General features: G+C 42.6%; 1 protein-coding gene across 7 annotated transcripts in view; it reads right to left on the bottom strand.

The window, feature by feature from the left end:
• Positions 1 to 21,341, bottom strand: part of CIT (citron rho-interacting serine/threonine kinase) — a 195,216-nt gene that overhangs the window by 64,533 nt on the left and 109,342 nt on the right. For all 7 annotated transcript variants that reach the window (XM_003932193.4, XM_074402166.1, XM_074402162.1 and 4 more), the window contains 5 exons: positions 17,492 to 17,587; positions 11,212 to 11,328; positions 8,541 to 8,650; positions 7,005 to 7,179; positions 1,638 to 1,835 (listed from right to left, as the gene is read on the bottom strand). In XM_003932193.4, the coding sequence (XP_003932242.2) occupies positions 1,638 to 1,835; positions 7,005 to 7,179; positions 8,541 to 8,650; positions 11,212 to 11,328; positions 17,492 to 17,587 (696 nt within the window). The remainder of the gene's footprint in view (positions 1 to 1,637; positions 1,836 to 7,004; positions 7,180 to 8,540; positions 8,651 to 11,211; positions 11,329 to 17,491; positions 17,588 to 21,341) is intronic.

Genomic DNA, 21,341 nt, shown 5'->3' with positions numbered 1-21,341 from the left:
TTGTGGTTATATTTTGCCAAAGCAAATATTGGGGGCATGATGTGGGATCACTTAATGAGTGTGCTCCTAGAGACTATGGAACCTAACTGTGTCGTCAATATTTGAACTTGGTGTAAGTCCTTTGAAAATCTAGGATGCACAAATATACTGGAAGCCACTGTTCCTTGAACTGTTCCTATACAGACCCTGGCACTGTCAGATCACATTCCCAGTTTGGTTCAGACACTGGGATCCCCAAACCCCACAAATGGGCAATAACGTCTAAGAACAAAACTAGGTTAAAAAAGATAGGTAGGTAGGTAGGTAGGTAGGTAGGTAGGTAGATAGATAGATAGATAGGTAGGTACATTACATCTAGGTAAATCGTAAGCAAAAAATGTACACGGCCATTCATTCTATAGAAGTAACCCCAATCAAAGAGAGGTTTAAAGATGTTCACTGATGGAAATGGGAACAGCATCCAAGTTGAGTCAGAATGAATCATGTACCTATTTAGGTGGCTTATTAAAAAAAACACTAAACCCAATCAGCTGTATTGTGCCCAGCCCACAGGAGAGGGCACCCTGACCAGTAGGCATGTGTGTGCCTGTCTGCTTGCCAGGTACAATATGATACTATGAGAAATGCGTGAGCTTGGTTGACACTAGCTATTAAAACTCATTCAGCTTTCTATGCTCACAGTCCAGGTCCACCAGGGAGCCTTCCAAGAGTAACAGGGTCTTTTAAGTATACTTCCCTGAGTGGGAAAAAGAAAATCTGAAGATTGGCCACCCAGAGTACCCTAGTCAACCTGGCCATTGCATTTCCCCCTTCAAGTGGATAAGTTGGCATTTCACATATCAGATTTTCATGAGTTTTGTTATTCTGGGTCAGTCTCTGTGGGAACGATCAAATGTGGGGAAAATGGCCCCACAAAAATTCCATTTCAGACTTCTAAAAAGAACTAAGGTTTAAATCCAGTAACACCCCCGCTCCAAGTTCTCCCTCCTGAGAATACTCTCCAGCTAAGTAAACTAGTCTCTCAGAAAGAACAAGGAAGCCAGGTCCCTTTTAGAGAAAGAATCTTTCATTCAGTAGAATTTTTCCAATCTAGATCATACCAGATGTATACAAAAGACAGGAAGCAGAATCTACATCTTGGGGGGGCGGGGGAAGAAAGAAATAACACAAGTGAGGTTAACCAAAACAAAAAATAAAAATATGGTAGAAAGACTACCATAAGATATAAGATCATTATGATTTTAAACGATTATTGAAAACTAAAGTAGAAGGCCAAGATAAACAGACTTTGACTGAAACCAAAATTTAAAATATAAGGATTATTTTTTGAAAAGAAGGAAAATATATAAATCTCTGAAACCAAAATTTAAAATATAATGATTATTTTTTAAAAGAAGGAAAATACATAAAGGAGGAACTTTTCAAGATACTAAGAAAAGCTTGAATATAACCAACCAAGCTCATATACTAGTTCCAATGAAGACGCAGCCCACGTAAGCCAATTTCCTGGCCACTGAATATCTCTGCAGATCATATTTCCCCTCCTGGAATTTCTAAGGGTGAGTCAATATCCTCTGTGCCACACTCATCCTAGCTGAGGCCTTTAGCAACCTGAAGATGCTGCTCCCCAGACCTACCGTGAGGGCCTGGATCTCCTCTTCGGCTTCCGCTGTGGTCTCTTCCAGCTCTGTCTTCGCCTGGCGAAGCTGGCTCTCCAAGGCCGCCCGGGCAGCCTGCAGCGCTGTCAACTGCGACTCGCGCTCCTGCAGGGAGAGCTGTAGCTCTGTGAGCTGCCGCTTGAGCTCCAGTTTTTGCTCCTCATGCTCTAGACTGACCTGAGAGAGAGAGAGAGAGACAGAGAGAGAGAGAGAGAGAGAGAGAGAGAGAGAATGAGAGAGAGACAGAAACCCTTGGTTGGTCTGAACAGAAAAGAAAGTGATCACATGACCTGTTGCTCAATCTGCAGCCAAAACTTGGTCTTGAAATCACCTTCTCAGCATTCCACAGAGGGGGAGATGCAACAAAATGGACCTGACTTCCATGCATCTCAGAATTCAACAGGCATAAAAACAGGTAAGGGATATATCTCCTAACCACCCCTTACTTACATATATTAAAATGCCTGGGAAGACTTTAAAAGGAAAAGCCACACAACAAGAATCACAAATGAAAATGACAATTACTCTTGTTAGAAAAACATTTAAAGCTAAGCAGATATAAATAACATCATATTAGTAACAAGGACACCTTTTCAATTTGATTGTAAATGGAACAACAGACTGAATTCTATTTATTTTAAACATGCTTGTTCTGATGTCTCCTCATTAGGTAATCCACTTTAATGTCGCATTAGAAGTTAATCATTCTTCCCTCCATCTGCTCATCCATCCACCTATCTCTTCAATCTTTCATCCATCCGTTCAACAACAATTTACTCAGCAATTTCTGTAGAAAATGGAATCTGGAGATGAAAGGCAGTCTCTGCCTTCAAGTTGGGGAGAAAAATGAAAACCAACCATTACCATATATCATGGTCAAGTGCAATGGTCAAGATATGCAGGGATATTGCAAGAATACAGCAGAAGAGTGGAGGAGCTCACTCTAGATCTGTTAAATTCTGTTGAAGAATTTGCAGGAGTCAAGCAAGCAAGTAAGAGGACAAAGAAAATTACAGGCAGGGGAAGCAAAACAACCAAAGGTATGGGGGTGAGGGAGATCATGGCATGTCTACTGACCTGCCAAACACTGACAGTGTTGTCCTAAAGATCAATGCCAAGCATCAGAGATGCTTGCTGCCCTCAGAGAGCTCACTGTCTAAGGGGACTGCCAAGAACAGACTGCAAGGAGCTATGCCCTTAAAGCCATAGGGATGAAAAGGAGACTTCCAACCCAGGTTTAGAGGGTTGGAGAAGGTTCCCTAGAAAAGATGGCACCCACATCCCCAAGGCCATAGGGGTGAAGAGAAGGAAGACTTGCAAAAGATGTAAACTGGAAAACCAACAGAATTTAGTGGTTAATTTGATGTGAGGCAGAGAACAAAGGACATAAAGGAGTCAAAGATGACTCCCAGCTGTGTGCAATGGCTCACACCTGTAATCCCAGCACTTTGGGAGGCCAAAGTGGGCAGATCACGAGGTCAGGAGTTCAAGACAAGCCTGACCAGCATGGTGATACCCCATCTCTACTAAAAAAAAAAAAAAAATTAGCTGAGCATGGTGATGCATGCCTGTAGTCCCAGCTACTCGGGAAGCTGGGTAGGAGAATTGCTTGAATCCAGCAGGCGGAGGTTGCAATGAGCCAAGATTGCGCCACTGCACTCCAGCCTGGGCGACACAGTGAGACTCCATCCCAGAAAAAAAAAAAAAAAAAGAAAAGTAAAAAAAAAGATGACTTCCCACATGTCTACATGTCTGGACAGAGTGAGACCATTGCTATCACAGGGAATAGGAGATAAATTGCCAGTTTGAGGCAAAAGATAAGAAATTCAGTCTTGAGATGCTGAACTTGAGTCCCGTGGGAGACATCCACGTGGAGATGTCTAATGTCTACTAGGACAATGGGTCAGAAACTCAAAAGAAAGGTCTGGATTGGCCATGTAGATCCGGGAGGCCTTAACAAATCAGGGATAGCATCTGTCTCTAGTGATGATGGTGATGATAATGAATACGGTCCTCACAACACACTGAGTGCTGAATTAACTCATTTCACTTTCAGAACAACTCACTGAGAGACATACTACTCCTACCTCCATTTTACAGAAAAGCAAAGTGTGGCACTGAGAGATTAGGCAGCTGAGCAAATGTCACACAGCTATAAAAACCTTTTTAAAAGGCAGAACTGGCATTTGAGCCCAGAAAGTCTGGCTCAAGGGTCCATTAACATGTTGCTGTATTCCTCCAACACGCCTACATGTCCTGACCACTGCACTTGACCATGTGCAGGGTAAACACCGTACCCTTCTATCTTACTAAAACACCAGCAGCCACAGCAGCATGGGCCTCTATTAGCAAGCCCAAAATTCTCCTGATGCCACTTGGCAAAACCAAGAGAGACAGGTGACAGTGACTCAAGAGGAGGAGCAGGAGCCGGATGCTGTATAATGCAGGAAGAACCCAGGAGCCCTGCATCTTTGTGACTCCACACACCTGGCTAGAGAAGACCTAATGATGCACACACAAAGTTGGGGGAAGGCCTAGGGTCCTTTAAGGCAGATCAGACTCCAGGTGGAAGCCTCTGCCCCGCAATCTCAGCAGCAGCATGTGGCCAAAAGAAGAAAGACTGATCTTGTTATATTTAGAGCTAAACTCCAAAACTCTCAGGGAGAATATAGAGCCTGAACCTCTTGTGGAGCATTTTAAGTTTCTCCTACCATCCTTGGGGGACTGGCTCTACTGATTCAAGTAAAAAGCAACAGCTACCCTGGGGCACTTTAATAGCCCAGATGATACAGCAGCAGGGCAGACTCCTAAGAGGAACATTTGTGCACAGGGAAAGCAAGAGACAGCCAGTCAAGGCCCCCAAGCTAGAGAAGTCCATTTGGATTGTTTAGACTCACAACCTTAAGGGTGATTCTCCCCTGAGCTTGCTGTTAAACTTACAGATGTGTAAAAGTATAGCCTGGATAATGAAAGTTAAACCATCGCCTAAGGCTTAAGGCTCATGCCTGTAATCCCAGCACTTTGGAGGCCAAGGAGGGAGGATTGCTTAAAGCCAGGACTCCTCCTTCTAAGAAACCCTGACCTAGCAGATAATAAAAGAAAAATAAATAAAGCCAGGAGCTCAAGACCAGCCTAGACAACATAGCAAGACCCCATTGCTACAAAAAATAAAAATAAAAAATAAAACCAGACACTCCAAGTGACCTTAATGGAGGAGTCCACACCTGGACAACCCCTAAAAAACATGAGATAACATGTTTTTGCTGTCCTTTGGAGAAATGACTTCATTTCAATACTCCAGGACAAATGAAGACATGCATAAACATGAGTCTTACCCAAGGCTTAGTCTTCAGACCTCTGTCTGCTTAACAGGACCTTCCTTAAGAAAGATCATCTGCTTTCTGAAGAATCCATCACAAATATTTAAGCCACTATTTTACATGAGACACTGTGTCTTCCCTCCCAGCCTGGCTGTCTAACTGCCTTAAGAAAGATCATTTGCTCTTTGAAGAATTCCATCACAAATAACCGAACAACTATTATATACCAGACTCTGGGTCTTGCCTCCCAGCCCGGGTATCCAACTTCCAGCAACCACTGTCTTGAACTCCAGTTGTGCCTCTGCTGGTGCCAGCGAACCCTGCCGCTAGGCTGAAAGCCCTCACATCAGGAACAGTTCTGCCTTGCCACCACTGTAAACCCAGACTACAAACTGGCACACAAAGCAGACATTTGATAAACACAGTGACTACATAAATGTAACTTTACAGCTTCAATCAACCTCAGCATGTCTACAACCCAATGTATCGTATTTTCTTCCCCAAAACCTGGCTGCTCCTCCCAGCTTCCTTGTATTTTTGAAGAGAGCAACCTTCCATCAATCAAACCTAAATTTGGTTTTGTCTTTTAATCTCCCACTGTCATTATGAGACAGATCTCTGCCGCCAGCACTGAACCAGCACAGCTAAGCTCTGAGCATGGACGAGGTCACAGGCCCTCATCACATCTCGATAAAGGAGGAATTGCTTTGTTCCCATTTGACAGACACACAAATTGACACAATCCCCGCAGGACCCTATAAAGGAGATACATTATCACTGACATTTTACAGATGAGGAAACTGAAGCCCAGCAGAGACGAGGCAGGCAGCTTGCAAAACGAGTAAGAAGTCACAAAACCAGTAAGAAGTGGAGGTGGAATTCTAACCCAGATCCCCATGGCCCAGTCTGTTACCAGGGGGAGGGCCTTGGGCCTAAGTTGTCCATTTCCAACAAAGAATTGGACAAAAGGCACAAAGTAACAAAGGAACGAAACACAGGAATGAAGCAGCAAAAGCAGGGATCTATTAAAGCGAGAATGCACTCTGCAGGATGAGAGTGGGCCCGGGCAACTGAATCAAGGGCCCGGTTGGAAGTTTTCTGAGTTTTAAGTACTGCTTTTGAGGTTCCCATCAGTTACTCCTTATCTGAATAAATAATTTGGTCTGTGGCTAAGTAAAGGCTGAAGTGAACTGGCACCCGTCTGTGGTTAAGTAAAGGCTGAAGTGAACTGACACCGTATGCAGATGAAGGGACAGTCCCTCCTTGGCCTGCGGCCCATCCAAGGCACTCTCCCTTTCCATCTGAGCCATGGCGGAGGCAGGAGGGTTCCAGGGAGAGTAGCCTTCGACCCTTTGCTACTCAGGGCATGGGGACATGGGGATTTTCCTTTTGGTTCAGCTTTAGGAAGTTTGTGTTAATTGGCCTTAGGTTACCTGCCCCCAGACCCAGGTGTTTTCCTTTTGATCCAGCTTTGGGAAGTTAGTACAAATTGGCTGGGTGCAATGGCTCACACCTGTAATGCCAGCACTTTGGGAAACTGAGGCAGGTGGCTCACCTGAGGTCAGAAGTTCAAGACCAGCATGACCAACACAGCAAAACCCTGTCTCTACTAAAAATACAAAAATTGGCCAGGTGTGGTGGCAGGCACCTGTAGTCCCAGCTACTGGCGAGGCTGAGGCATTAGAATCACTTGAACCCGGGAGGCAGAGGTTGCAGTGAGCCAAGATCGCACCACTGCACTCCAGCCTGGACAACAGAGCAACACTCTGTCTAAAAAAAAAAAAAAAATAGGTTAGCACAAGGGCCTCAGATTCCCTGCCCTCAAACCTTGGTGGTGTTCTTGGATTCGGCATGAATTGGCCATAAGTTCCTTGCTTCCAGACCCTTTTCTCCTGCCTCAAGTCTGCCCCCTTAACCACCGGGTACAACGTCTCTTGTGTACATATTGATCTGTGCTTGAAAGCTGGCTTGTTCAGATCCCGAATCGCCCAGCAAATCCTCCCAGGAGATCGCCCCTCGCTCTCACCTCCCGCAGTCTTGTCTCCAGTTCCAGCAGCCGATTCTTGTCACTATGGTCTTGGTGGCTGATCTTCTCCAGCTGCTCCTCCAGCTTTCGGTTCTGGGCTTCCAATTTCCCAGCCTGTGTCTCCAGGTAAAATTTCTGTTGCCTGAGTTCAGAAATCATCTCTTCTTGGGCCTTCCTGGTGGGGGTGGTGGGAGGATCCAAACAAAATCATAGTCTCGTTAGAGTTGAGCCCGTTTCCGCAGAAGGCAGACGGAAACGGAGTGAGACAGGTGTGCTCACTAAGTGGACTAGGGCCAGTCCTGGGTTAGCCCTCTCCTGACCTGGCCTTGTAAGCATGATTCCGGCCTGACAAACATGGGGACAATTTAGTCATCACCAATCAGTGTCAGTCCCTCACATAAAGGACTAAGTAAGGTCCATGGGAATGCACGAGATACTAACATTTCACTCCTTTGACAGGCCTGTTTATTACTTCTTTGAGTCTATAGGGGCAGAAGGGGTCCTCCTTAGATTACTGTACAAGGGCACCCCAACAACTCACAAAGGCAGGCCCTGGAGAAAAAGAAGCAACAAGGAGAAAGGATGGTATCCCTTCTAGTTCTCTGTAGGTCTTCCTCTCCAGCAAACTGCTTAAAAGTATCAGAAACTAGGCCAGGCATGATGGTGGCTCACACCAAAAATCCTAGCACTTTGGAAGGCCAAGGCGGGCAGATTGCCTGAGCTTAGGAGTTCAAAACCAGCCTGGGCAACATGGTGAAACCCTGTCTTTACTTAAAAAATACAAAAAAAATTAGCCAGGCATGGTAGTGTGCACCTGTAGTCCCAGCTACTCAGGAGGCTGAGGCAAGAGAGCTGCTTGAACCCAGAGGAGGAAGTTGCAGTGAGACAAGATCCCCCCACTGCACTCCAGACTGGGCGACAGAGTGAAATTCCGTCTCCAAAAAAAAAGAAGTATCAAACAGTAGAACAACTCAAAGACCCAAAACACAGCCTACCAAGCTGGTTTAGATTAAGATGGGACTGTTTTGGGAGATCACTGAAGAGAGAAACTATGGGGCGGGGAATCCTGGAGATTGTAATTCTTTGGGGGAAAAGATTCAGATTGAAGTGGTCCTGGAACAGGGTCCTTGCTGAATCCCAAACTTCCTTCCCTACGGGTCTAACCTAGTGACAACTAAATGGATGACCAAACTGGGCACACACAATTTCTCCTCTTACTGATTACAGGAGGCAAGTCTGCAGAACAAGAACTGCAGCTTTCCACAAGCAAATTATAAATAGCCTCATTAGAGAGCGCAAAACACTCTGTAATGTGTTGGTAATTGAAGGCATTTAAGAAAACCTGACTCAAAAGTGGCAGAGTAACACCACTTAAAGCAGGGCAAAATGGGACATAAGTATCCGAGGGCTGAGCTGAGCTGAGATACAGAAGTTATTCAGTCTACTCCAGCCCAGACAGAAGGAGAAAGGAGTTTATGCCGCATGAGAGGAGACCAAAGTATAATAAATGGAGGCAGTTAGAATTTGAATACTTACATGTTCCTTTGGGTAAAAAGGCTGCTGTTTGCTGCAAGTTTATTGGCTTCAGACAGTTCCACAATCCTCTGTTCCAGGGATCTGATCTTGGAATCCATAGCATTGATCATCTGAAACACAGGCACCTATGAAACCTCATGCACAATTACAAGAGAACGGGAGTAATAGGGGCAGTGTGGGCCAGGGTAAAAGTTTCGTCTGAAATGATGGCAAAAATACTCTGAGGATCACAGATGGTACCACTCAAATGGATGGTACTTAATGGTTTTTTCAGTAATGAAATCTCCCCACACTAGCTAAGTGGCTTGCATTTAAAACAGACATAAGGACCTATTCAGGAACCTAACACCCTGTGAGTAATCAGGCCTTATTAAACCGCATCTCATCTACATGTGACCTGGGCCTGCGAGAGTCTCTCACTCGAATCTGCACATTCATATTTATCATCACCCCGAGGGCTGTCATTTTTTGAGTGATTTCTTCTCACGCAGCTACTATTGCTCTAGACTAGACTTTCCACAGCAGGGGTCTCCAACCCCCGGGCCACAGACCAAGTACTCCATTACCGTCTGCCACCTGTTAGACCCAGGCTGCACAGCAGGAGGTGAGTGGCCAGTGAGCAGCATTACTGCCTGAGCTCTACCTCTGTCAGATCAGTGGCATGGGATTCTCCTGTAAACTCTATCATGACCTGTGCATGCGAGGGATCTAGGCTGCCCACTCTTAATGAGAATCTAATGCCTTGGGCTGGGGGCGGTGGCTCACACCTATGATTCCAGCACTTTGGGAGTCCCAGGCAGGAGGGTCACCTAAGGTCAGAAATTCAAGACTAGCCTGGCCAACATTGTGAAACCCCATCTTTACTAAAAATACAAAAATTAGCCAGGTGTGGTGGTACACACCTGTAATCCCAGCTACTCGGGAGTATGAGGCAGGAGAAATCGCTTGAACTCAGGAGGCAGAGGTTGCAGTGAGCCAATATTGCACCACAGCACTCCACCCTGGGTGACAGAGCAAGGCTCTGTCTCAGAAATAAATAAGCAAATAAATAAATAAAGGTTCAAATGCCTTAATGCCTGATAGTATGAGGTGGAACAGTTTTATCTCGAAGCCATCACCCCACCCTGGTGGAAAAATTGTCTTCCGCGAAATCAGTCCGTGGTGCTAAAAAGATTGGGGACAGCTGCTCTACAGCAAAGTCTCCCCACCTTAATGAATCATAAAAATTGGAGTGTAGGAGTACTAATTAAAATTTTAATTTCCCAAGATTATCCCTCAGAGATTCTGATGTGGGGTAAGGCATGGTAGCTCACACCTGTAATCCCAGCACTTTGGGAGGCTAAGGCAAGCGGATCACTTGAGGTCAAGAGTTTGAGACTGGCCTGGCCAATGTGATGAAACCACGTCTCTACTAAAAATATAAAAATTAGCTGGGCATGGTGGCGGGTGCCTGTAATCCCAGCTATTTGGGAGGCTGAGGCAGGAGAATCACTTGAACCTGGAAGACAGAGGTTGCAGTGAGCCAAGATCACACCACTGAACTCCAGTGACAGAGTGACACTCCATCTCAAAAAAAAAAAAAGAGAGATTCTGATATGGTAAGCCTTGGTGGGGTGCAGATTAATAAGCACCACAGGTAAACTTTAGGGACAACAAGTTTCTGAGACAACTGCCTATGTGGATTAGAAAAGAGAAAAACGAGCATGTAAAAAGAAGAGAAGTGTAGGGTCAGGAGGGGTGGCCTATAATCCCAGTACTTTGGGAGCAAGACCAAGGTGGAAGGATTGCTTGAGGCCATAAGCTGGAGACCAGCCTGGGCAATACAGCAAGATCTTGTCTCTACAGAAAATTTAAAAATTAGCCGAACATGGGGGCACACACCTGTGGACCCAGCTACTTGGGAAGGTGAGGTGAAAGGGTCGCTTGGTGCCCAGGAGTTGGAGGCTGCAGTGAGCCATGACTACACCACCACATTGCAGCCTGGGCTTTGGAGCAAAACCCCACCTCCCAGAAAAAAAAAAAAAAAAAAGAAAGAATTGAAGAATTGCAGGAGGACCAAGAGTCACTGGCCATGTTGTCAGGGGCCTTTAGAAGGACATTATGTTGGCCGGGCGCGGTGGCTCAAGCCTGTAATCCCAGCACTTTGGGAGGCCGAGGCGGGTGGATCACGAGGTCAAGCGATCGAGACCATCCTGGTCAGCATGGTGAAAGCCTGTCTCTACTAAAAAAAAAAAATACAAAAAATTAGCTGGGCATGGTGGCTCGTGCCTGTAATCCCAGCTACTCAGGAGGCTGAGGCAGGAGAATTGCCTGAACCCAGGAGGCGGAGGTTGCGGTGAGCCGAGATCGCGCCATTGCACTCCAGCCTGGGTAACAAGAGCAAAACTCCGCCTCAAAAAAAAAAAAAAAAAAAAGGAGGACATTATGTTAGCAGATAGCAAATCAGCATGAGTTCTTGAAAAACACAAAACTGGCCATCCAGAGCCACCACCTCGGTTGCTTTTAAAAAAGGCAACAGTTTCAGAGAAAGCATCCTATTACCAACCAAATCCATAGCATTCAACAGAAGGAAGAATTCCCCAGGTGAAATGGAGTCTTTTCAGGGCTGTGATTCTTGGCATAGTTCAAAAACCCTCCTTTGAACACTGGCGTGGCAACTCCTTCTACCTACCGCCTTCTGTTCGCTGAGAATCTTGCCCTTCTCGTGGGCCTCCTCCTCGTGTCTCTGCATCATGTTCTCCAGGGTCTCCTTGTCGGCCAGGTCTTTCTTTATCTGATTGTCCAACACCTACAAAAACAAAAGAAGAAGCGAATGTTCTCGGGAGCCAAGCTGAGCAGGGGAGACTAAATAGACACTTGAGAACACTTAGGAAAGAGGAGAAAAGCAGGGGAGAGGCCCAAGGTCTCCAAATTCTGGGGCAAAGAGAAGGCAAAAATTGAAAGTCTGCTTATCAACCAGGATAGGATTTAAAAGTCAAATATTAGCATCCAATGGCAAGTAACAGGTTGACTTGAACTAAGAACTTATTTTAAAATCAGCACCCTGAAGACCAGAGAGATATATTCAGAATGAAGCAGACTTCAGAATAAGAAGGGAAGGAGAAAACAAGATTGCTCTCAATCCAGACCTAGAGAATACATTTCCTATAATCTACAGATATTACCTGGGGACAACTTTTTCTTCACCAGTGCACCAATAGTTTTCAGAATAGTCCTCACTCCTAATTTATACAAATTAATTCTAGATATTCCTGGGCTGTGTGCAAGAGGGAGAGATGCCGAAGACAGGGGAAGCCTGTGTGACCAAGGATGATGCTCAGAAACAACCAGGGCCAAGTGGATTTCGGCCACCAATAACGTAAGTGGACGGTCAATAGATTTAAAAGACAACATAAAAGAAAGAGAAAAAAAATGCCTCCTTTCCTGGTTCTTTCCTCTGATCCAGCTAGGGGGAGGAAAAAAAAAGTCACTGGGAAGAGAAGCCTTTCCCAGGAGAAGAGAGATCATGTGTTCTCAGTGTTTAGAATGCCACTGTAAGCACCTACTGTTCCCAAGAGGAAACATAAAACAGTAATGGCATCACCAATCGCCAGCTTGATCTAATGTTCTTTGGGGCACACACAGCCCTATGAGTTGCCAAAACTACAAGCAAAAAGGAAGGAAAAAAGAAGACAACATCATAACATGTCCGAGCCTTTGACCACAGCCCTGCGTTTCTCACCACAGCAGCTCCATTCTGCTTTTCCAGAGAACATCGATGACATCAAGAAGGACAACAGGATACTAGGAATAAAGCTGAAAGAGCTGGGGTCACAGATAGGGCTAAAATCTGTCTTTCCCACAATGTCTATTGTGAAAGGACTGTCACAGCTCATGGGGACATCGTCCCTAAAAAGAGCCAGTCAGCGGGGAGGGAATCCACAGGAGAAAGAAAGGCAAGAACAGATTTCAAATAAGTCTTTAAACTAGAACTGACTGATGAAAAAAATAGAATGGAAGTTGGGAGAGAAGACCAAAAGGTGGGAACAGGGTCATGAGAGAAAGGAAGAAGCTCAAAAGGATGAGAAATGGCCCACTCTCTTGGATGTCTGAGCATGATTCTAAAATTACGAGCAAGAACAGGGTAGAATCGAGGGTATGATCATAATTATTACCAAAGTGGCCTGATAGAGGCTGGAACAGGAAACACAAAGCAGAACAGGCTTAAAAGAAATGGTTTCATAAAGATTCCAGTAGAGAAGAAAGATCTTTCCTGACATTCCTTGGGATATATAAAATTTCTTCCCATCTAGAAGGTAGCAGAGACCACATATCTAGACCGCATATGATTTTTATTTTGTATGAGGTGCTAAAGCAATGGAACACATTTTCAGGATGCCTCTGTTCAAAATAAGACCTCAACTTTGGTAAAGAAGGATACCAGTAAGAAGTAAGTGTGGGCTGGAAGGGATACGCCTCTATCAATAATGTATGCATTAGGCCAGGCATGATGGCTCATGCCTATAATCCCAGCACTTTGGGAGGCTGATACGGGTGGAGATGCCTGGGGACAGAAGCTTGAGACCAGCCTGGGCAACATAGCAAGACCCTGCATTTCCACAAAAAGTAGAAAAAACAGTAATTAGTTGGGCATGGTGGGGCATAACTGTAGTCCCAGCTACTCAGGAGGCTAACATGGGAGGATTGCTTGAAACTAGGAGAACGAAGCCCCAGTGAGCTATGATCATGCCACTGCACTCTACCCTGGGTGATGGAGCAAGAACGTGTCTTAAAAAAAAAAAGTAGATAAATAAAAGAACATATGGATCTCTCTTAGCTTTCATAGGGTTCAACTGGTAGAAAGATGAACAAGATGTATCGGGGAGAAGGGGAGCAAAAAGTTTGAAATAAGAGATTCCACTAAAGACATTTAAATCAATTTAAGATAGAATATGGCTTTGACAGGAACATCAATATAATAACCAAATCATAGAATATGTTTTACAAAGGGTTACTTTCATCATGCAAAGGTGCCAAGGACTACTATATACATTCTCATAATTTTCTAAAACTTGAAGTACCAGGCGTCACAGGAGAACATCTTGAGGTCATTTCTGGGTTGTTTTCCCGTATTTCTTTCCATGGCTCACTGCAGCCTTAACCTCCTGATAACCAGCGATCCTCCCACCTTAGCCTCCCAAGTAGCTGAGACTACATGTGTGTGCCTCCTGCCTGGCTAATTTTCTGTATTTTTTGTAGACAATGTGAGGAGGGTGTCTCACTTTGTTGCACAGACTGGTCTTGAATTCCTGGACTCAAGTGATCTGTCCACCCTGGCCCCCACAAAGTGCCAAAATTACAGATGTGAACCACCACACCTGGCCTCCTATTATTTCTTTTGCTGAAAAACAACCAACACTAACACCAGGGGTAAAAGATGCCAGGGTGGTGACAGTGATGATGCTGTGTGAGCATGTACATGTTAGCTGCTCCAAGAAAGTACTCAACTCTTTGAGAATACCACCAAATCAATAACAAGATCATCACAAAAATTGAAATCCCCCTTGCATGTCTGGTTGGAAAAAGGAAGAGACAATATTCAAGATGTAATAAACAGCATCTGATTCTCAAGAACATAAGAATGAATTAAAAGCTTGATACAAATCATAATGAAAATGTGATATGATTTTAAAAGGAAGTGGCAGCCATTTCTAATAGTACAGTGGGCTACATGTCAGGCCAGCCCTTTTCTTGAAAATGATTTAAATGCTAAATAAAATATGAAAAACATTTTCCCAGAAACACCTACAAGCTGGCAAGAGAATAAGAAATTACCAAAAACTAAGAAAAACAGAAGGAGTAAGAGGTAATAAGGATTTAACCTGAGGTATTTACTGAAACAAATGAACCTGAGTTTCAGTTTTTATAGCCTCAATGGTCAAGAAAAGGCAGAAACGAAAGCCCTGGATCACCCACCAAGGTGGGCACACATTTTCATCCAAGGCTTCAAAGAATTTCCATTAATAATTCTTTAAGGAAAATAAAACAGTCACCATAACAAAGAACCAAGAGAAATAACAGAGCAGAAACAGACCTGCAAATGCTTCATATGTGGAGCTGTCAGATACAGGCAATAAAATAATTATGCTCAATACATTTAAAGAAAGAAAAGTTTGGCTTGAAAATGAATGCACGGAACAGAAGATTATTGTCTTAAATAATCTAGCAAACTTGGGAAAGACCCAAATAGAATGTCTAGAAGTAAAAAGGAAAGACTCAAATAGAATGTTTAGAAGTAAAAAATATACAACCGAAATTAAAATTCAACAGAAAATTTAAAAATTAGCCAGGCCTGGTGGCATGCACCTATAATCCCAGCTACTCGGGAGACTGAGGTGGGAGGATTGCTTAAGCCCAGGTTGTAGTGAGCTATGACTGCACCACTGCACACCAGCCTGGGTGACAGAATGAGATCCTGTCCTAAAAAAAAAAGCGGAGAAGGAAAAAAACCTCAATGGAACAGCAAATTAGATTAGACACAGCTAAGAAAAAATTCACAAATTGGAAAATAAGTCAGAAGAACCTACCCAAAACATAGCACAAAGAAATAAAAAATATTTTAAAGAGCTAAATTGGAACTGATCTAACTCATGCTCAATCAAATTCTTTTTTTTTTTTTTTTTTCTTTTTTGAGACAGAGTCTCACTCTATTCCCCATGCTGGAGTACAATGGTGAAATCTTGGCTCACTATAACCTCTGCTCACCAGGTTCAAGCGATTCTCCTGCCTCAGCCTCCCAAGTAGTTGAGATTACAGGCACACACCACCATGCCTAGCTAACTTTTTTGTATTTTTAGTAGAGACAGGGTTTCACCATATTGGCCAGGCTGGTCTTGAACTCCTGACCTCAGGTGATCTGCCCGCCTCTGCCTTCCAAAGTGCTGGGATTACAGGCGTGAGCCACCATGCCCGGCCCCAATCAAATTCTTAAAAGGAAAAGAGAGAAGGGAAAGGGAAAATATTTGAGATATAATGATCACTAATTTTCTAGAATTAATAAAAAGATATGAATCTATTCAAAAGCCCAGGAGACCCCCCATCTCTACAAAAAAAAAAACATTTTTTAAATACCCAAGTATGGTGGCATGTGCCTATAGTTCCATCTACTTGGGTGGCTAAGACGGGAAGATCACTTGAGCCTACTGCACTGAGCAAGACCATGTCTCTACAAAAAAAAATTTTTTTTAATTTTTTAAAACCCAGTAAATCTCAAGCAGAATAAGATAAGTAAAAAGAAATCCACTTTTTTTTTTTTTTTTTTTTTTTTTTGAGACAGGGTCTCAGACTCTGTCACCCAGGCTGGAGTGCAGTGGTGCAATCTTGGCTCACTGCAACCTCCCACCTCCTGGATTCAAGCAATTCTCCCATCTCAGCCTCCCAAATAACTGGGACTACAGGTGTATGCCACCACCCCTGGCTAATTTTTGAATTTTTTGTAGACACAGGTTCTCGCCAACTTGCCCAGGCTGGTTTTGAATTCCTAGGCTCAAATGATTCACCCATCTTGGCCTCCCAAAGTCCCAAAGTACTAGGATTATAAGCATGAGCCACCACACGTGGCCAAGAAATCCACATTTAGACGCACTACAGTAAGCCTCAGAAAAATTAAAGACAAAGTAAAATTTTAAAGAAAAAGCCAAAGAAAAATCGAGCTACCATATGATTTGGCAATCCCACTGCTGGGTGTACACCCAAAAGAAAGGAAATCAGTGTATCGAAGAGATAACCGCACTCCCAGGTTTGCTGCAGTACTATTTACAATAGCTAAGATTTGGAAACGACCTAAGTGTCCATCAATGGATGAATGGATAAAGAAAATGTGATATATGGACACATGGAAGGGAACAACAGAAACTCTGTTGGAGAGTGGGGGGAGTGGGTGGAGCATCAGGAAAACAGGGAGAACAGCTAACGGATGCTGGGCTTAAGACCTAGGTGAGGAATTGATCTATGCAGCCAAGCACCATAGCACACATTGTTTACCTATGTGTAACAAAACTGCACATCCTGCACATGTACCCTAGAACGTAAAATAAAAGTTGAAGGGGAAAAAAAAAAAAGAAAGAAAATGTGGTACATATACAACAATGGAGTACTACTCAACCATAAAAAGGAATGAGATCCACTCATATGCAACAACCTGGATGGAATTAAAGATTGTTATGTTAACTGAAATAAGCCAGGCACAGAAAAACAAACATCGCGTGTTCTCCCTTATTTGCAGGATCTAAAATGAAATCAATTGAACTCATGGAAACAGAGTATAGAAGGACAGTTAACAGAAGCTGGGAAGGGTAGAAGGGGTCGTAGCGGGTGGGGATGGTTAATGGCTGTCAAAAAAATAGAATGAATAAGACCTAGTATTTGATAGAACAATAGGGTGACTATAGTCAATAGTAACTTAATTGTATATTTTTAAATAACTTAAAGAATGTAATTAGATTATTTGTAACTCAAAGGATAAATGCTTGAAGGGATGAATACCCCATTCTCTATGATGTGTTTATTTCACATTGCATGCCTGTATCAAAACATCTCATGTATCCCATAGATATACCTACTGTGTACCCATGAAAATTAAAAATGTTTAAAAATTGAAAATTAAAAATTAAAAAAAGAGAAAATGAATTATAGAAATGATCATGGACTAAATAACAATGAGTTTTTTAAATTATTTTAAAGATAAAATTGGGATAAATGATGGCCACATTTTAAAAAAATTTTTTTTAGAACTTCAGCTTTCCAATCCTTCACCTAAGTAACACTCTGAAATCTCCCACCATGGAATAAAGACAGTATTCACCCCAAACGGTAGTTTGGTCTAGTAAGAAGTGGCCGAAAGTGCCCAGGAAGAGATGGAGCTACATGGTACTACAGGAGGAAGGCCACGGAAGATCAGAAAGTGTCTTTACTTTAATTTTTTCCTCATAGTGCTGCTCCTTCTGTTTCAGGTGCACTTCTAGGTGCTGGGCTGAGACTTGGGCCTCCCGATGCTTCTCTTCAAGCTCCTAGACACAAAAGAAAAGACAGTCAGATGTGCAGAGGGAAAGACACAGCCAATGCAAGTTAGACATTCACAGGAAACGTGACTTTGGTACAGGTACCACAGGTAACGGGCATCTGGTCCTCCATTACTAGCCTAAGGCACTTGGGAAGGAAACCACCACTGTGCCTTGGCCCTGGGTTTTCCAAGTCCAAGTATTTGCACACACATACACACATAGCTGGTGGGCTGTGAGGCCCGGGACCACAAATACATCAGTGTGACAGGTCAAACAAAGGCAGCTCTTCATCTTTGCATAGAGAAATAAGAGTAACAAGGCAACATTGGAAAGTTTAGTACATGACAAAGCCCTGACCACTATCTTGAACCTCAGGCCATTTTCACTATGACAGCCTTAAACGAGAAAAGTCATTTTAATATATTATTATGATTTTTAACAATACTTTTGTATTTTCTTCATTAACAAAATTATTGCTCAAGAACCCTAGCTAAAAAGAAAAACTAATGTTACGATTCAAGCACTTCAAATTTTGAATGATTATTTTAACTGACTGGTAAGTGGCATATGTGACTATCTGCAGATGTGCATGTGATATAATGTCCATATGATACAATGCAAATGAAGACAAAGCCACACAGACAATACACTGATAATAATGACATAAAAATGTACACAGACACATTAAAGATTAGAAGATAATTTGGAGTAACATAAATAGTCTACATTTATGTTCTATTCATTCTTTTATTGTTAACTTTCCAGACTTTTTTTTTTTCTTTTTTTTTTGAGATGGAATTTCACTCTTGTTGCCCAGGTTGGAGTGCACTGGAGCGATCTTGGCTCACTGCAACCTCCGCCTCCCGGGTTTAAGCAATTCTCGTGTCTCAGCCTCCTAAGTAGCTGGGATTACAGGCATGCACCACCGCACCCGGCTAATTTTTGTATTTTTAGTAGAGGCAGGGTTTCACCATGTTGGTCAGGCTGGTTTCGAACTTCTGACTTCAGGTGATCCACCTGCCTCAGCCTCCCAAAGTACTGGGATTACAGGCATGAGCCACCACAGCCAGCTAATTTTTGTATTTTTAGTAGAGACAGGGTTTCACCATGTTGGTCAGGCTAGTTTCAAACTTCTGACTTCAGGTGATCCACCCGCCTCAGCCTCCCAAAGTACTGGGATTACAGGCGTGAGCCACCACACCTAGCCAAGTTTGCAGCTTTTAAGCAAAACTGTAATTTACCTGAAAATTACAGCAGTTCATTTGCCAATGTTTTATAAACTGACCTTATAAAAGGCAGTATTCAATTTACTAAAACATTCTGTAAATGCACAGATAGCTGCATCTATATTAATTCTTATGAATCTAGACCCATCAGTTAATTATTAATGAAGTCATTACTCCAAGTTTTCATCTCTTTATACCATTATGAATTTTTTTTTGAAGTAGAAGCAATTATGAGGGTTTTGAAGAATGAGGAAATTATACAGGATATGTTCATAAAATGGGGGTGAGAAAGTACTTTGAGATTCACACGCACTTAAAATGTTAGTGATTAAGCTTTTGAAATTCTAAAGTCTACAAGCATTGGCTTTGAGGGCCAATCTCAAGTTCAATCTTAAGGCCAGGTGCACAAGATCTACTGCAATTCAACAGATGTGATCTTGAACAGTTGAAAGTAAAAAGGATTAAGAAAAACATATTTTAAAGGGTTTGATATATACTTGGCTAAATAATCTCTTGCAATAACTTCTTTTATTAAAGCAAAAGACTCTACCATTATCTGCTTTGAAAGTTCTTATCAGAATAGCAAATATTTTAAAGCCAATGACATTTGGGGCTCTATGTTCAGGCATCATCATTACACAATGGTACTAAGGACCCCTCTTTGCCCATGTCCTAGATACTCTGCAGCCTAAGCACAGGGTTCTTGAGCAAAAGGCACCTTCAAATAAATGAAGTCACAACCACAAAAGTACTCCAGCAGGTGGCAAGATATACTCAGACAAAGAAATTCACTTATTTTTCCTTTATGTTAGAAATCATTTGATAACATCTTTTTTTTTCTCCAGTTTCATTCTTCATAAGATAGCACAGGAATGGAAATCAGAATCTAAAATTAAGTCAAAAAGCTCAGATATCTGAGACTGACAACTTTAAGACCAAATTTCTGGTCTATTTGTGAATGGGAGTTTATAACACATAATCCAAGAATGCAGAACTCTCTACTCCTCCATTTTAATTGTAAGTGAACCTTAGGAAGAGCAGATATTCTAAAAATCTGACTTCTTCGTGGTTTGGCATTTTTTGTTGTTGTTGTCATTTTTCAAACATATATTTTCTAGATGTATTGGATCAACTCTTCAGTCCTGTTATGCAAATACTGTTGTTTGCTGCTAAAGTTCAGCTCCTAGAACAGTGCCTGGCACATAGTAGAAGCTCATTAAATATTTGTTGAATGAATGAATGAACACATCACCATTAAACAGAGAAACACTTTGCAACCACAAGAGAGTTAACCACTTTGTTTATACCAAGCAAAGGACAGCAGCAGTGGGATCTCAGTGGGATCTAATTTTATACTCATGATAAAATTCAAACGCTTGACAATAGCCAAGAGAAACTTTGATGACGGAACAAGAGAACAGAAAGGGTAGACTAACAGTCACATTTGTCTTTGTGTGCAGACATATATACAAAGACTGGGTGTCATGGCAAAACAATGTAACCCATTTTTCTTTTACCTGTTGGTTCGAGAACATCCATATATTTATGAATATACACAAACAGAAATGTAAAGTTTTAAACAGTTTGATTTGGTCTCAAGTATAGGCCTCTTAGTTGGCCACTGTGGAATTCCAACAGCTGCTGGTGACTCATTTCCCAGAAGTGATGTGAAGACAGATGAAGTGGCCCGCTCACCACCTTGCCTCCTTAGGGTGGAGACGAATGACCAGTGACTTCAGAGTCTCTCCCCAGGTGGGATATGAAGGGACTCCGAGTCATCCCTGATTCTCAAACGTGACGTCAACTTTCTGGCTGTGGGACTGAGGTCCAAGGAGAGCCCTTCAAAGGTGCTGTCTTCCACCCTAACAAGGGCAAAACTTCAACACATCTGCAAATACCACCTGAGCCTTCCTTGATCAAGTTAATTTGGTCATCAGAGCCTGAGACAGAATCAGGATGACTACAGACCCTAAAAAAAGACCTGCAATATCTAAGGAAATTGAAAAAGAAATAATAATAATAACCAACTGTAGCAGAGAAAATGAGTGGGTGAACATGGATCTATGACAAATACTACTCCTAGCAAAACAATTCTGTATGACTAATTGCTTTCTTCTCTAAAAGCAAGAATCTGAATTTCAGTCTCAAAGGTCTAAACCCCTACAGCTTTTTAAATTGGCATTGCAAAGTTGACAACCATCCAAAGCTCTGCTGATAGAAGTATGTCAACACTCCTATAAAAAATGTATTGAAAATAATAGATGCACATTCTACTAAAAAAAAAAAAAAAAAAAAAAAAAAAAAAAAAAAAATGCCAGGCTGTAGCAAACAGAGCAAAAAATAATATTTACAGATCTGTTACCAGTGCTGAAATGTCCATCATTTGGTTATTCATACTACTCTACGATGCAGCATATGCTGAAACCACCTCACTTAATTCATCTACTTGGAGATACCTCCCTTATTATGATGGTTAACTCTTCTTCTTACCCCCTTCCCTCTGCAACCTCTAACCTGTTATCTTTTAACTTGGC

Source organism: Saimiri boliviensis, chromosome 7 (genome assembly GCF_048565385.1).
Source record: "Saimiri boliviensis isolate mSaiBol1 chromosome 7, mSaiBol1.pri, whole genome shotgun sequence".
NCBI classification, from domain to species: Eukaryota; Metazoa; Chordata; class Mammalia; order Primates; family Cebidae; genus Saimiri; species Saimiri boliviensis.
This window is presented reverse-complemented; position numbering and strand designations above follow the sequence as displayed.